This window comes from Epinephelus moara, chromosome 1 (genome assembly GCF_006386435.1).
Source record: "Epinephelus moara isolate mb chromosome 1, YSFRI_EMoa_1.0, whole genome shotgun sequence".
Lineage (NCBI taxonomy): Eukaryota > Metazoa > Chordata > Actinopteri > Perciformes > Serranidae > Epinephelus > Epinephelus moara.
In genome coordinates this window covers 38,020,211-38,037,350 of record NC_065506.1, presented here as the reverse complement: position 1 = coordinate 38,037,350, position 17,140 = coordinate 38,020,211, and the positions used below count along the sequence as shown (strand labels likewise).

The following is a 17,140-nucleotide window of genomic DNA, read 5'->3' as shown; positions in this document are numbered from 1 at the left end:
AATCACAAAATAAGAAATAGCAAATAATTCTGAAACATGCGCCGCGGTATAAAAACAGGTCAAATACAAATACTAAGTATTACATAAGATAATTCGGCTGTTTATAGTCACGCAACACAGGGGGGAAGTGCTGTAGGCGGGACTTCCGGTGCTGACCGCCGTATCTGCTCTGTGATTGGTTGAAATATCGGCCACTCGGAAAAACGTTGCACAGAGGGAATTTTTCAAATCGAGAAGAAGCGCTCTGTGTTCACAGGAGAGGAGTTTAACAACACACACAATGCAGAGACCAAAGTGAGTATTACCGTCCTTTTACATTTAGTTCGATAAACGGCGAGCAATAGACAGCTACTAATTGTGTTAGCGAAACCGTCTAGCTAACTAGCGCAACCTGCTAGCGTTTGTTTCGTAGAAAAAGGAGTACTAGCTTCATAATGTTAGCATAGCTCACTGCTAGCTAAGGCTGGTTGACTGGCTGGCAACAGGTCAATATCGGTTTATGAGCTCACCTTTCAACCCACATTACAGCTAATGTGTCCCTGATTTGTGTTGTATCTCTGTGAAAAACGTAGTTTAAGTTCGGTTATATTCATATTAATGTAGCAAATATAATAAATGTCATGTCGAGTTTATGTTTTTGTTGACCATAACCTGAGAATTGTCGTTAGCAAGTGACACCTGAGCTAATTTAGCTTGTTAGCATGAATGATGAGGTGAAGCGACATACTTTTTATTAGGCCTATATATTACAGAATTTTACACTACATGGCTAAAAGTATGGGGACAGGTTTGCCCTCCACATACCTGTTAAAAAAAGTTACACATGTAACGTTAACGTTTGGTCGAGGTCGGCCTGACCCTTCGAGACAACAGTGAAACAAGTCATAAAGAAATATTTTTCTGGGTTTGGTGTTGAAGAGTTTGGGGATGAATTGAACCACAGAGTGTGAGCTAGGTATAACTAATGTGTCCACATAGTGTGAGTTATTTACAGTAGGTCAAATGATAATAATAAGAAGATATACTTTATTAATCCCTGAGTGGAAATTCAATTTCTTTCACTCTGTTGTCATATATACACACGAGCCTGAAATACACACACATGCACAAACATGACCTATACATGCATTAAATGGAGAGATGTCAGAGAGAGGGGGCTACCTTGGACAGGAACACCTGAACACTTAGGGGTTCAGTGCCTTGCTCAAAAGCACCTTGGCAGGGCACAGGAGGCGATCTGTTGCCTTTTCAGCTACCAGTCCACGCTTGGTCCGTACGGGGAAGTGAACGCAGACTCTCTGGTTCCCAAGCCAAGTCCCTGTGGACTGAGCAATTGCCACACCACATAAGTCATGTGTCTAATATGATGGAATATAGCATGCATTTTTTTCTCTGTTAGACATTGTGTAATTCTTATTTTCACTTATAGCAAAGGAAAGACTCCTCGGAGGCCTGGCCCCAAAAAGGCATCCAACATAGACAAAGATCCTGTTGGAGTAAGTGAACACTGTTAACTTTGTAACTACTGAAACTGAAACAATATCACACAGTCACACAGAAATGACGGAAAAACTAATCTTAAACTTAATTAACATTGTGCTAATCTTGTGATTACAAAAACATACAACACGGAATTTATGACTGACATCATAGGCTAATGAAGTCTTCAAGACCATTCAAATTAGGTTTTTCTGAATTTAGATCTCTCAGCTGTGATAGCCTCTCCACAGCAGGCCTCATCTATTCATTCATCTTCATAGGTATACTGCCGTATACGTCCACTTGGAGCAGAAGATGAGGAATGTTGTGTTGAAATGATCAGCAGCTCCACTATCCAGCTACACGCTCCTGATGGCCTCAAAGCCAACCGCAATGGAGAATACAAAGAGGTAAGTGTGTTGCAGGCCTCTCTGCTTGGCGACTCACATGAGCATGTAAAGCAAATCAATCAACTCTACTTGCTTTTGATCCGTCCTGATATAATCTGACACCACCAGTGTTACATTTCAACTGACCTCAACAAGTATCTGATTTGTACTTAGTTACACATTGTCTCATGACAATAATGCTTTTTATTAAGTCAGTGATTTGGTTGGATATTTGTTTTGTGGTTTTTTTTTTGTGGTTTGGTCATAGTTGCATTCAGAGACCTGAGACCCTCTTAGACACTATTTGGTTTAATCCATCATGATCTACATGTACTGTATGTTTTGTTTCTGTTCATCCTTTAGACACAGTACTCCTTTAAAAAAGTATTTGGTATTAATACCACTCAAATGGAGCTGTTTGAGGATGTTGCCAAGCCCCTGATAGAGGACCTTATTCATTGTAAGAATGGTAAGTGAATCTAAGGTTGTTTTTTTTGAGACATGACATGTATGATTTTTACTGTTCATAAACATAAATTGTCTTTGTGTCCTCTCTAGTGCTGAAAAGGATTAGTTTGTCAACAGAAAATTAGTTTTAAGAAAAGATAATTGATTAATCTTTGAAGTCTGATTGGGATTAGTATTGTTGCCCAGTTAATACATACTCTCACACATAAAGTTTTTACATAATATACCACCAGCATCAGCCCTAATCCTCTGTGTAAAAGTGGTTATGTAATTGTGATATTCTGTGTTTTATAGGACTGCTATTTACATATGGTGTTACTGGAAGTGGTAAGACCTTCACCATGACCGGCTCACCTGGGGAAGGTGGACTCCTCCCTCGTTCTCTGGATATGCTCTTCAACAGCATCGGCCCCTTTCAGGCCAAAAGATTTGTAAGACTTTCATTCTTTAGTGTTGTTGTTGGTTTCTTAAAAAAAAAATGTATTACGTGTCTGAAGAGTGGTCGGACATTGACTTGATTTGTCTCAAATCTGCATCAGGTGTTTAAACCAGATGAAAAAAATGGGATGGAGATCCAGGATCAAGTTGATGCTCTCCTGGAGAGACAGAAGCGAGACAGTCAGCAGTCTGTGCCCAAAACGCCGTCCTCCAGGTAGCTATGAGCAACTTAACTTCACGTTTTATTTTCTACACTATGGTGTGACAAGTATTGATACATTTAGAGAGAACTGCATTTAAAGTACATGTTGACTGCTGATAATGGCTTTGCTTTTCTTCCGGTTCATTTTATTAGGCAGAGGCCGGACCCAGAGTTTGCAGATATGATCAGCACAGAGGAGGCATGTAAATCTGAGAATGTGGACGAAGACTGCTGTTACAGCGTTTTTGTGTCCTACATTGAGATCTACAACAACTACATCTATGATCTCCTTGAAGATGCTCCATTTGACCCGATCAGACCAAAGTAAGAGACAGCTTTTCACATCCGTGTATGCTCTTTGAAACACAATGTCAAGTTGAAGGGTGGTCTGTGTAAAGCCTATTTGTATCCAGGTTTTTTGCAAGGCTGTTTAATGACTTCTGGGACACAGTGTTATATTGCATCATATCACTGGGGTACAACACATGTGCAGTAGAGTCTGGTCTACATACCAAATGACTCAATTGCTGCCACACTGGGGTGGGGTCAAGGAGCGTGTCCCAACCTTCATTTAATAACCTCAATTATTTGTGGTGCTTTTCATGTATGAGATGGCTCTGTCCATAAAGTTTGGTACACCCACTGTAACCACACAGTTACACGCTACTAATGTGCACTACAAATGGTTTTTCTAGTAGAGGTGCAGCCATACATTTCTGCATTACAAACACTTTGACTGTATGTGCTGAATAAGTTCATTTAGACATTTCTTTGTGTTGACAAGACGCACTTTTAAAAATCTTGTTTTTGTTAGGTGGCTGGGTGGAGGCACGCCTGTACGGAACAATGAGTTCATGTATGTGGCCAGTGAAAGAACATGACGCAGTACTCTGTTTATTCATAGTCATAACTTGGCTGTAGCTGCTGTCTCATAGGTCGTCAGTGCATTTCCATCCCATTAATCCAAAGCCCTGTCCATAGCATAGGAGTACCTTTCTAGCTCTGTGTCATATTGATGGCTTCAAGGATTGGCTCCCTGCTGTTACTGTCAGTGTGGAGACACATAACGTCCCCGAATGGCTCAAGCTTTATGTGCATGTGTCTGTGCCCCTGAATGTGCCTGTATTTCCCTAAACTGTATTTTATTTTAGCGTTGACACTAACATCAAGTATGTGTCTTTGTAGCTTTTGCTGCTTGTCTTACTAAAGCGACACATGATTATGTTAACGACATTATGTTGATTCTTTCATTAACTTGTTTCAGAGCGCCTCAATCTAAGATTCTCCGTGAAGATCAGAATCATAACATGTACGTGGCTGGCTGCACAGAAGTTGAGGTCAAATCTACAGAGGAGGCTTTTGAAGTCTTTTGGAAGGGTGAGTGGTTAAAAAAAACGTTCTTCTTAAATACTTAAAGCCCAGTTCAGACCAAAGATTAACAAGGACACAAGTTGAAACAGGCAACTACTTGAAATGCGCCGTTTTGCAACGTTCAGTGATGGTGAACTCTACTGTTACGGTTGTTGTTAATGTCATACTGTATTAAAGTTGCTCTGCTGTGTCTCCAGGGCAAAAGAAAAGGAGAATAGCCAACACTGAACTGAACCGTGAATCCAGTCGTTCCCACAGTGTGTTCACAGTAAAGTTGGCCCAGGCACCACTGGACGCTGATGGTGACCACATTCTACAGGTGATATGCAGCTCCAGAGTTACATGTTGTTGTTTTTTTAATGTTTAAATGGCTTATCTGTTTCTTTTAATGATGAATGATTATGCAAAGAAAGCAGGGGAATCATTTCTGATATTTAATTTAAGATAGAAAGGTTGTGACACATAGCAGCCCAAATAAATACACCTCATGTGTTACAAAGGTTCCCAGCCAATGTTTGGTGTCGCTAACAGCTTGTTAATAAATTGCAGGATAAAAACCAGGTGAATGTGAGTCAGCTGTGTCTGGTTGACCTGGCAGGCAGCGAGCGCACCAGCAGAACCAGAGCAGAAGGAAACCGCCTCCGTGAAGCAGGTCAGGTTTCTGTGGGCTTCTGTCTTAAATCAACCCGAGGCATTTGCTTTTTTTAAATTTTTAATTCAGTGTGCAGACACCAAATGTCTCTAGTAATGTCTCATTTACAGGCAATATTAACCAGTCCTTGATGACACTGCGCACATGCATGGAGGTCCTGCGTGAAAACCAGATGTGTGGAACTAATAAGGTTTGTATTTCCTGACCTTTTCATCACTGTTTCATCATTTGATTTAACCATTTCTGTTTAATTACAAGAGTCCTGTTATTCATCTTTGTTGTTAGCACTGGTAATGTTCCAGTAAGTGCACTTTTACAAAGCCTCTATTTTCTTCCAGATGGTGCCTTACAGGGACTCTAAAGTTACACATCTGTTTAAAAACTACTTTGATGGAGAAGGGAAAGTCAGGATGATCGTGTGTGTCAACCCAAAGGCTGATGATTACGACGAAACCATGGTAAGAGATTGTATTTGTGTTGCAAAATGGCTTGAATAATAAAATCTTGTCTCTTTAATCTCATTTGATTTCCCAGAGGAAAATCATGTCATCCTTTGCACGGCTGAACTATTATAGCAGTTGCTGGCTGGTTTGCCATCAAAACACTAACCCTGGTTTTGTTGCTTTGCCCAGCAGTGTCCCCCTGATTTCCTCCGCTTTTGAAACTCAACAAATTTCACAGTTGAGCTTCAACAAGTCAGCAAGTGTATCTCTAATGGTATTCCACTGTGTGTGCTGCAGCTGGTGATGCGCTTCGCAGAGATGACCCAGGAGGTGGAAGTGGCACGACCGGTTGACCGGCCAATCTGTGGCCTTGCTGCTGGGCGCAGACACAGAAACCGGGCCTTCAAGGATGAGCTGTCACGCCGTCTGGAAGAGCGAGGAGGTCCCAGTAACGCTGGTAAATCACCCTCAGATCTGTACTACTGGCTCACTGTGCTCACAGGGTGCCTGCAGGTCCTTAAAGTCTTTAAATTCAGCTCATGAATAGTAGTGCTCAAAGGTCATTAAGTAGTCTTAAATTTTAGTTTGTGTGGTCTTACTTGCCACAAACATTTTATCTAATTTCATTTATTCATCTTTTAATTTCTTTTTGTCAAAATGAGTTGAGATCTTCTGTATCAACATCCACATGTGATGTTGCAAATCTTTAAACCCACTACTGAACCTAATACTGTGTTTTTACTTTATACCTGCATTTACCTGTTAGCAAAATGTAGATTAACCTTACTCAATCCAATAACCATATTCCTACATTAAACCTATCTCTGCACGGGACTACATGTATGTTCTACTAACCTCTATACTTAAGTGGGATTTATACTTAGGCGGCAGACCCCACGCCTTAGCCTACACATGTTGCCTATGCCGTTGTGAGCATTTATACTTGTGCGGTGGTGTGTCTGTGTCACTCTGCAGTTACACCTCCAAAACACTAATCAGCGGCAGAGTTTCTGTGAAGTGCTGTAAAGTTTAGTTGATTGAAGTACACAAATTGGCTTCACTATAATTTGCAGCATTTACAGATGAACACTTGTCTTTATCTGGACACATTTTTCCCACAAATACAACATGCTAATGTTATTAGCACAAGTCAGTGTTATTTTACATTGTATAAATTAGCTTAGCAGCGAGTAATCTTTTTTTCTCTTCTCATATAAAACCAGGGATAACAGAAACATTTGCAATTAAATTTGGATAATAATTTTCTCGACATTTAAGTGTTTGTACCTGTATTTACTGTACGTTACTAATTCTACCCGAACTTTTTCATGACTTATTCACACACTAGATGACCCGGCTCTACTGAGTCAGCTCATTGAAAGCCTCCCAGCCATGCCTCGTTGTGAGCTGGTGGACCCAGCTGATGATCAGACGTTGTCCCGCCTGATTGAGGTCCTGGAGAGGAGGCAGCGTGTCCGTAATATGATGACAGAGCAGTTCAACAAAACTGGTATACGCCCATTTTCTACGCTACAAATAATTGTTGGGTTTATAGAGAACCAGCCACTGAATTTATTGTTTTTAAAGAACAATATTGTAACTTTGGAAGTTAGATTTTAATTACATTTCAAGCCAAATGGCTTACGGCTTACATGAATGTGTTTTCTCCTGCAGCCAACACACTGAAGTCCATGCTTCAGCAGTTTGACAGTCAGCTCAGTGCAAAGGACACGTTCCTCCATGATCAACGGAGCAAACTGAGCGAGAGGGACAGAGTCATCATGAGCCAGAAGGCGGAGCTAGAACGATTAGAGAAAAAATCCAAAACACTGGAATACAAGGTGTCTCCCTCAGCTACAAAACTCTTATTCTGCTCTTTTTATATTTGGTTTGAGGCATTTTAAACATGTTTTAAATGTAATGATATGTGAGTTCACTTATGTTTAATGTTTTGACCTCTCTCTCACTGTAATGGTCCTCCTTTTCAGATTGATATCCTGCAGAAGACAACAGGCATGTATGAGCAGGACAAACGTTCACTTCAGCAGGAGCTGGAGACGCGGGAGCAGCGGCTACAGAGAGAGCTGTCAGAGAGGAGGCGCATGGAGCATCGCATGCAGGGCATGGTGACAGACACCAAACTCAAGTGGGAGAAGGAGTGTGTAAGTGGAATTACTGATAGTAGCCCTACTCTTTTTGTTTTATATATTGAGGGCTTGACCATACCTACTTGTGAACAAGAGGCTTGTGCTTGTTACAGCATGAGATGTAAACATTTATGTTGTCCTCCTCTGCTGAGCTGTAACATTAGCAAGCGTAATGGTGCTAGATGAGCTTGGACACTTTGTTTTGCACCATGATATGCCCTGGAAAATGAATACATATCTTTAGATTGACAGGTTTATTTTTCTAATATAACAGCAGCATTTAGGGAGCCTTGGCTGTCCCTGAGGTAAAGAATACCTGAAGTTATTGCAGACTTGTTTCTAGTCAATATTTTTTTAAATAAAGACTAATTAATAAACGACAATAAGTCAATATTCTTGTCAACCAGTTAATTTATCAACCACTTATATTGTTTCCTGCTGGTGTTTTCTAATCAGGAGAGGAGAGTGAACGCCAAGCAGCTGGAGATGCAGAACAAGTTGTGGGTGAAGGATGAAAAGTTGAAGCAGCTCAAGGCCATCGTGACGGAGAGCAGCAGCGGCGGCGGCGTGTTTCCCACTGAGCGTCCAGAGAAGCCTGAGAGACCTTCGAGGGAGCGAGACCGCAACTATGGCCAGAAGAGATCTGCCTCACCATCGCCACTTCCTGTGAGTTATTTACTCTGTCATACTGCCTGTTCCTTCAGTGTGCACTTCGTCACTCTCGTATGAAACTTAAATCAATGTGGAAATTTGCATGCGAGTAATCGTTATGATCTTAAACACGAAGATTCATATGCTTATATTTATACGCAACATCTTCTTTTCTGTATCACGCTGTTGTTGTATCTGTGTTCATCTGGTGTCCCTAACATCACAATGCTTGGCCCCATTCCTTCATCACTCTTTAGGACTGCAGCCAAACTCCTACCCACCATAATCGAGCCAATGTTAGGGCAGTTAAGGATGCTTACCCCACCTCCACCACCTCCTCCTCCTCCTCTTCCTCCTCAGCCTTTCCCTCAGTAGCCTCCTGCATCTCTAATTGGGAGCAAAGGCTCCCTGTAGACTCAAGCAGCCAAGCTAGGCACCCTGGGACTCCCCAGTACAGGAGCCGGACTCCCGCCTCAGGCCTCATCACCAGCAGCGTGGGCCGCAGGAGAGGCCAGCGTTGGGTCGCAGAGACTGAGGCCCCTGCTACAACTCTTGTCAATGGGCTAAACCTAGAGGCAGGCACAAGGGTTAGTGTGTGTGCGTGTGTGTTAAGAGTAGATGCCCTTAAGGATGTGTGTAGTTTCTCTCTGTGAGCCTATAGTCTAAGCTTTGCCGTAGTGTAGAGCTGCACCTGTAGTGTTATCAGTAGATGTCTGCTTGTTTAGAAGTAGAAGCGCTGCATCGGTGTAGGCTGGTGTTTCTCTCATCCAGAGGCAGACGGATCTGTCATGCTTGTGAATCCTCTTGACTTGCATCTTAAGCCTTGTGAATAGTTACATCATGTATGTGCATAGTTTGTAGTATTTCCTGTTGCCAACTGCTCTTTAGAACTGCTTTTTCATGTATTATATCATCACACATTTCAGTAGCACCACTTAAAATGACAAAACCAGACTATCATCACTAAAATAAACACACACAAGTAGTCATTTCTCCAAGAAAATGCCGTCACTTAGCAGCAGCAAGACTGATGCAGACAGTAGCATATTTATTAACCCGGTATTCGTCAAAAAACAAACCTAAAAATGGGTTAAGGAAACCTAAAACATCAGTGGATTCTTACAGCTGCAGTGTTGAGGCTTGGTTAGTCTCTCTATAGAGTGATTTGATGTGGCACTCAGCGCTGATGATTTTCAGTGTACTTGGCTTGCACAAATGTCTTGAGTGTCCCACTTTTAACAATTGCTACAATCAAAATGTGGCCATTTAGTTTGGATCTATTTTCATGTCTTCATGGGATTGAAAGACGTATTGCTGGGTTTTGGGTGCCCACATATGTGAGTGTACAAATAAACTACAGCCTTTACTTGACCTAGAAGTTAGAATTGGTATGACTGTACACACGGGGGCCAAATCACCAAATTATAATCTGCAGTTCTTTACAGATACTTGGCTTCTTCACATATGTGCAGATGTGCAGCTGTTTGGTCTGTTTGTCCAGGCCTGACTTGGACCTGTGTTTTGCTTTGTGTCATAAAATTCTAGTTTACCGAGTCTGGTTCCAGACTTCTGGCTTGCTCTCAAAACCTTGATGAATAATGAAGTGAAACAAAACAGCAATTCAGTTTGATTATCAGTCTGAAATCAAATCTTCCATCCTCAGCAGGCCACACAAAACTTTGAATCAGAAACAAAGTAGTAGGGGAGTTTCTTGTTGACCTTCTCAGTTCTTTCGAACCAAAACAGTCTCCATCTTATGTCTGAGGGCCCAGACACACCAAATGGACATCAAAGAACAGGTGGCGATGAAGGCTGACTATTGCATCCCCTCACACTGCCTGTGTCTCGGCCAAAAAGTTGCACTTGAACACACAGCAGTCAACTAACGCGTACATTCCGTGCCTGCACGAGAAGAAATAACTAGGGATGCATGATATTGGATTTTTTGCTGATATCTGATATGTAACAACTCATTTGAACGATAATTGATTTTGATATATCTAATTTTTTCCAGACCTAATTTTAGGTCTCTTCTGTAGTGGAATTAACATCATATTATGCATACATACTGTTGTTGTGATGGCCCACCAGCAGATGGAGACATGAAATATGAAGCTTTTCAATGTATGCAATATTCATTCATTAAGACAAAGCACGTTTGCAGATTCTGTTTTTTAGATTCTGATTTCTTCATTTTAAAGACTATGGATAATGTGCCGATATTATCGTGCATCCCTAGAAGCAACTCTCCATAGTCTGTATTCATAATTCAAAAAGGGAAACCTGAAGACCAAATGGACAGATTCAAGATGCTAATTAGCCAGTTAGCGCATCAACAACAACAAAAAAAAGCAGTTTGTTTGCTTTCCTCACTTCCATTTTTCCTCTCGTGCACTGAGCTGAACTGCCAGTTAGAGTAATTTCACGCCATTTACCATGCTGAATCAGCAGGAAAAAAAGCCAACAAGGGCCGAGTGGTGCCAACGGTGTGGGACATACTGCAAAAGCTAGGTTGACGCTCACCAACCATCCCAACATTAACCAGCGGCTAACTGTTGGCCTCAGCCAAAGATTTGTCTGTATCAGCTGCCATATTGAAATGAAGAGATGTTTAAACCCTGCATCAGTCACCTGTGCTTTAGAATACATCTCTAACCTGCAAACCACATCAGTATTATGTTTGCATATAACCTTAATTGCTAGACCAATTTCCATACCACTCCTGTGCTTTGCATGTTAATTCTTCTTCACTCTGCTGGGCTATTTTTATTAATGCAGTGTGTTTTAATTACTTTAGGAAAATGTGTATTACTGGAAGGCCAGAATATCATTTGTTTGGGATGTGAGCTACAATACCTTGGAAACACTTGTTCCCCTAAAATTCTAAAAAATTAATATATAAAAAAAAAAAATCTCTAGTTGGACATGATATGTCCCTTGTGGACTTCCAGTAGCACATTTATTTTCAACACCTTACTAACGATTCACCGTCACTACTTACCAGGGTTGGAAATTAAGTTTTTAGTCCACCTGCCACTGTGGCTGCTGGATTCCAAAATCTACCATTCAGCTTGCCAGCTTACCATTGTCTTTTTCGGCTGGTGACTGAAACAAATCTTGCAGCCACTTGCATATTTTCCCAGCATGTGGCTGATGGCTAATGCTAATTTCCAACCCTGCCACTAACCCCCGACAAACTTTCAACGGTCCCTGCTGGTGTCACATGTGAATAACTTCCTGGTTTGTCTCTCTCACACTGGGATCACCAGACGGCCCCTCCGGTTCATCCAACGCACAGGCGCTCACACTCTGCGGGTGGGGAGAAATGGGTAGACCACAAACCAGCTTCTAATTTGGATCTAGACACTGTCATGCAGCCAATCATACCCAATGCAATCAAGGTGTCGACCCCGAACGAGAAAGCTCTGTCTAAATGTCACAAGTATGTACTTAGACATCAAGAGCTTGCCTCAGACGGGGAGATCGAGACCAAATTGATCAAGGTAAAATCACTTAATTGCTTAATTTAAGACTTTTGATTATTTTGTTTTGCATGAATTTGACCTTATCACATTCTGTGGGATTTCACATTGGGGTCCTGTTTTATGTATGACTTGAACACTGTTATGGTTTTCGTCATTGATTGTGAGTGTGTGTTTCTCTTCCTGTATTCTCCTTTTGGACATTTGTGGTTTTGTTTTTTTTTAATCTTCAGGGCAATGTGTTTAAGACCAGAGGCGGAGGACAAGCTGTTCAGTTCACTGACATTGAGACACTAAAACAAGAGTGTGCAGCAGCATCAAGGTACAGTATTTACCACTACAGGTTGTGATATTGTGATACATCACCAAGTATACAATTGCATGAAACGGATGTTAAAGGGATAGTTCAGAATTTTTGAAGTGGGGTTGTGTGAAGTACTTATCTATAGTCAGTATATTACCGACAGTAGATGCCAGCTTTTGTGCTCCCAGTTTGGAGAAGCAGGCTGGAGTCTGACATGGAAATTCTCCACTTTACCTTTCCATCAGACAGTCCGTTCGATAGGAAAGCCATTAACGGCTTCAGTTCCCCATCTATACTCTCGTCAACGTCACTAGACTCCATTGACACAAACAGTCATTTTGGCTCACTGAACACAGAGGCTGCTGGTCTACTGCTGCTTCGATCAGTTAGTTTGTGTTACTGTGTGACTTTATTGAATCCAAATTAACCCTTTTAAATGCCAAAGTCACACAACAACACAAACAAACTACCTATTCGAGGCAGCAGTAGACCAGCAGCTTCTGTGTTCAGTGGTGTCAAATCACTGTTTTTATCAGTGGAGTCTGGGTTTGTAGAGAGAGACAGAACTGCTTCAGTTCCCCATTGGAAATCACTGTCGGGCAGCAAAGTAAAGCAGTGAAAAAGACGCTAAATTTAGCGTACATTTAAACCGATATTGATTTGTCTTAGGTGGGACTTTTTGAGGGAACAAACACACATTTTGTTGCTGACCCCCCTCCACAGCTTAGCTTCTGTGGTGGTACTCCTGCTGCTTCTCCAAACCAAGAGCGTGCTGACTTACTGTATGTTATACACTGACTATGGCTAATTCCATCATACAGCCCCACTTTAAAAGATCCAAACTATCCCAGTAATGTTCCACCCCTGCTATAAACCTAGTTTTAATGTATTTGACAGCATCATGTAATGATTGCAGGTCCAATCATATCTTGGAACATAAAGTTAAAAGTATATCTGATATGAATTTGATTTGTATTGTCACTTTTGTTAGTGAATTCAAATTTAAAAATGTATTTAGTTGCCAGATACTTTTTGCCCTTGTAGATAGAAACGTCACAATTTAGTGGTAGTAGTAAAAAAAAAAAAATCTTTTTTTTTCTCCTTTGTCATTAGCTGCAATTTTTGTCATTTGCTGCAATTTCCCGCAAAAAAACCCATAAAAATGCCGAATTTTTATCGCAATTTTTGACAAAATTGTCCGCAAATTCAAGGTTCTTTTGCTGCGAGATCCTGGAGGGACTGATTAGGCTCTCATTCATCGTCTGTGGTACAGCTACAGACTTTGTACCCTACAACATCTCAAGTTGAGATTCACTTCCCTGGTTTCTAGCTTTGTGAGAGTAGCTCATGCAGGCAAATATTAATTGAACTTTCAGGCCACAGAAATAACATATTGAAATACTTAATTTAGTTGGTAACCACCTTTAAATCCATGTTGTTTCCATCCAGAGATTATAGAGTTACTCATTAATCTAGCCTTTATGTCTTACATGATAAATGTCAACAAATTCTGATACCTCTATTAAGTCTTTTGTAAAATTAAGTTCAAGTTTGATGAATCCTTTTTTGTCTTAAAAACTGACAAATACCCTTTTTTGTTTCAGTCGTAAGAGGCGATCAGGGTCTGGAGAAGGACCAGCTCATATGGAGGATGTAGAAAACAGGGTAAGTGCTCAATTAATTAAACTCAGATTTCAACAAAAATATAAAAGTACTGTTAAACTTTGCTCATGCTTCCTGGTCAGTTAAGTGTACAATTACTGTATCATTTATTACAATCTTCAACATGTCTCCAGGTATCAATAAATCGGGCCTTTAGCCAATTATTTTTCAAGACATTTTTTAATCTAATGAGAATTTCTAATAATTTCCTCCCATCAGGCTCCGGTGGCAAACACAAGTACAGTCCTCGGGTATCCAAAGTAAGCAAATGAAAGCATGTGTGTGTTGATGTGTGTATGCTCCATTTACCGTGTTATATAGGCTACATGATTGAAGCTGTTACCTTGGATTTAAAATTTGGGTTTTTTTTGTTTTCTGCCTTCCAGACGCAGGAAGCCTTAAGACGCTGAACATATGAAGGAACTATCTTTTTGAAAACATGCAGCAAGACTTTGCGGAGCAGTGAAGGGACCGCCGTGTGAAACTATGCATCTTTTTGAGAGTCGGGGCATTTTTTTCTATCATGACTTATCTTATAACTAATTAGGGTGCAATTCTAATTTAATCATAGTCGAACACAGCGTAGAATATTTGGATTATTATTTGCTTGATTAGTGTGCTGTTTCCTTTTTGAGTGCTTGAATAAGACGAGGACATGTTGAGTAGCCAAATATGAGTGTTTCGTGCTAAATTTAATATTTTATTACTTAACCTTTTCACTGCCTTTTTACCGCTACCCAAAGATTAGAATATTTTTTTTACTTTATAGTGTCATTGCTTTACTCTGTGTGTTATACATTTATTGGATGTTACACTGAGCATATGTTGGATTACAAAAAATAGAGCCCAGAACACAGTTGTCGCAGAGTTAAAATGACTAGACCTGTAAATATCGAGCTGCTAAGTAGGTTTTGCTGAAATCAAGCTCTGACTTTCTGTAAATATTATGAAGCTTTTTACATTTGTTTATTGAAACAACTGAGATGTGTAGCACACTACTCTTTTTGCTGTCATTAAATTTATTTGAACACCAAGTCTTATTATGATTTCTTTAATTGTGAACTGTGTTGTAACTGAAAAAGGGTTTAAAGCCTCCATCTGTAAGGCCGTGAACATATCCAGACTACATCATTTTTCTTTACTGAGTATCCTACTTTACTCCTGAGTTTCCTGCATAGACTAAAAATAATGGACTTAGCTACCGTGACGTCACGCATTAGTTTTTGGACTCCCATTTTGAAGTCTTGAGTCCTGCATTTTGGCCGTCGCCATCTTGGTTTTTTGAAGTGACCATATTTAGGCAAGAGGCTGGCGCGGAGGAGCGAGGGCTGGATCTGAGAGAGAGGCCAAGGACACTATCAACAGACTGACAGTCTGTCACTCAATGCGGCCCGCCCTTAATTTTGCATAACGCAGAGCCTTAATAAAATGTACAGATGTCATGAGTGATGAAATTTAGCCTGGTGTGACCAACCTGATGATGTTAGCTCAACATTCTGTTTCACTCTTTCAATTTCCAGAAATCAAAATTCAGTCGGGTCCAATCATGGATCCACACTGTTGTTGACAAATTAAGCAGCCAATCAGGGACTACATTGTAGTTCATGGCGTAAAATGCAGGCTGCAGCTTGCAGAACCATAATGGCAGCTCAAAGCAGCAAGCGCCAACTCTATTAGTACAGTAAACACAGCAGTAAGTTAAGTTACAGCAGAAATAGAGTCAATAGTAACAGTTTCTCTGCTAGTTTATCTGAAGATAAGACGTAATTTGCCATTCCTCCAACTGGATTTTGCAAAAGCTTGATTTATCAACTGGCTCTGTTGGTGATGAAGATGTTCCCCGATATTTTGTCACACTGACTGGCTGAAGGAGTTTGTCTGTCAGGGTGTGGGCTCTGGCCCACTGAAAGTGTTTGGGTGGCAGCGAGTCCAGACATACAGAGAATGACACAGAATGTTGAGCTCATGTCATCAGGATGGTCTCACCAGGCTTGTTGAAATTAGCTATAGCCATATACCATAAAACTGTTTTTGTACCAGGCCGTAAAGTTTTTTTTTATTTCTGCTGTTAAGTTAGGCATTTTAACATGGGGGTCTATGGGGATTGGCTCTCTTCTGGAGCCAGCCTCAAGTGGCCGTTCAAGGAACTGCAGCTTTGGCACTGTCAGTTGGCTTCATTTTTCAGTCCTGATTAAGCCCAGCCCTTATTTCGGGAGGATTACATTTTTACTCTTTAATTAGGCTGGAAATATATATTCTAAAAGATTTAAGTCTTGACCATTTGACCATGTAATTAGCCAACAACCCAGTGATTCATTTCTTTTAAATAGCAAACATAATGGATGTCAGAGGTGAGATCTGACAGAGTTCACATCTTACAAAGTTGACAAAAAGTTCTATATTAATTATGATTGAGATGGGCTACAGCGTTGACGCAGCTGAGAAAAAACAATGGATAAAAATGAAATTAAAAAATAAAGAAATAAGTATTAAATAAATAATGTGTCACCTCAGAAATGGAATTAGTGTGTTGATAAGTTGCAATTTTCATATATATATATATATATATATATATATATATATATATATTTATTTATTTTTTTTGTTTGGTGGGACATGTGAGTCCCAAATCTGAAGAATGGGTGATATGTTTTATCATTTAATGGCTTATAGTTCTTGTAGAGGTTGATCATTTTGCACTGGGTCATTTTTGTCATATTTGGCCACTATTTATTTTATCTGTCTGATACCAGTGACTACTGTTGTCCCCCTTACTGTATTATATGTCTGTGTTCTTTTGTATATTGTAATAAGCCTTACTGTTAAACCGCTTGCCCTCCGCAGAAGGTTGAAGGTGACATGGTATAATTGAGCACATGTACCAAATAAATCTCAGTAAAGCAAAAATAAGTATTTTTCATGTGCATTATTTTGTGTTTGTGTGATACAGAAGACCTTAATCTATAATTTAAGCCATTCATCATGAATATTTGACACATTTTAAAGAAAGTATGAAGAAGTAACTCATTGGGACAGAAATGCTGCTGCATAACAGGAATGACTCTTTTAATTAATTTTAATGGCAACAGGACTTCCTGTCAAATAAGTTACATAAACAGCCTAAACTCCACAGGCGAGAGGTCAAACACTCATCTCCTCCAACTTTCTGTCAAAGCCACAATGACCCACTCAGCCTGAAGTCAAAGGCTCATTTTAAGGCTAAGCACACAGTTAGCCTTGCTGACAAGTCGACACTCTGGGCCTGTTTGTGCAACAGTTTGGGCTGTCAACAGGTGAGAAATGTCCAACCAAACTACACAACCAGGTAGCAGCGTACACTAGCAAGTCTGTATGTTTTTCTTCTCACTGCTGCTGAAATCCTGTGAGCTGGAGCTCTCTGCCTGCACTCTGGTTGTGTAGAATTCCAACAACATGTTTCAAATGCTTTGAGG

General features: G+C 40.4%; 1 protein-coding gene across 3 annotated transcripts; it reads left to right on the top strand.

The window, feature by feature from the left end:
• Positions 1–185: 185 nt before the first annotated feature.
• On the top strand, positions 186–14,968 carry LOC126390838 (kinesin-like protein KIF23). 3 transcript variants are annotated; one of them, XM_050045319.1, is made up of 23 exons: positions 186–294; positions 1,430–1,496; positions 1,761–1,889; positions 2,232–2,337; positions 2,631–2,767; positions 2,876–2,988; positions 3,130–3,300; positions 4,241–4,353; positions 4,545–4,666; positions 4,897–4,999; positions 5,110–5,189; positions 5,338–5,457; positions 5,740–5,899; positions 6,791–6,952; positions 7,117–7,283; positions 7,431–7,604; positions 8,046–8,255; positions 8,498–8,827; positions 11,510–11,743; positions 11,956–12,044; positions 13,631–13,691; positions 13,908–13,948; positions 14,075–14,875. In XM_050045319.1, exons 1-23 carry the CDS (start codon positions 281–283, stop codon positions 14,088–14,090), a joined length of 2,919 nt encoding a protein of 972 aa, XP_049901276.1. In that variant the 5' UTR covers positions 186–280; the 3' UTR covers positions 14,091–14,875. The 3 variants fall into 3 exon arrangements, with proteins under 3 accessions (XP_049901276.1, XP_049901285.1, XP_049901293.1); XM_050045328.1 differs by lacking the exon at positions 8,498–8,827 and having other exon boundaries at positions 14,075–14,966; XM_050045336.1 differs by lacking the exons at positions 8,498–8,827; positions 11,510–11,743 and having other exon boundaries at positions 14,075–14,968.
• Positions 14,969–17,140: the final 2,172 nt, after the last annotated feature.

What these genes read in the sequence shown, in the direction of transcription:
- LOC126390838 (XM_050045319.1), top strand. An exon ending in TTTGACCCGATCAGACCAAA is followed by an intron (nt 3,301 to 4,240) that starts GTAAGAGACAGC and finishes AACTTGTTTCAG; the next exon opens with AGCGCCTCAATCTAAGATTC. An exon ending in AGAGCAGTTCAACAAAACTG is followed by an intron (nt 6,953 to 7,116) that starts GTATACGCCCAT and finishes TTTCTCCTGCAG; the next exon opens with CCAACACACTGAAGTCCATG.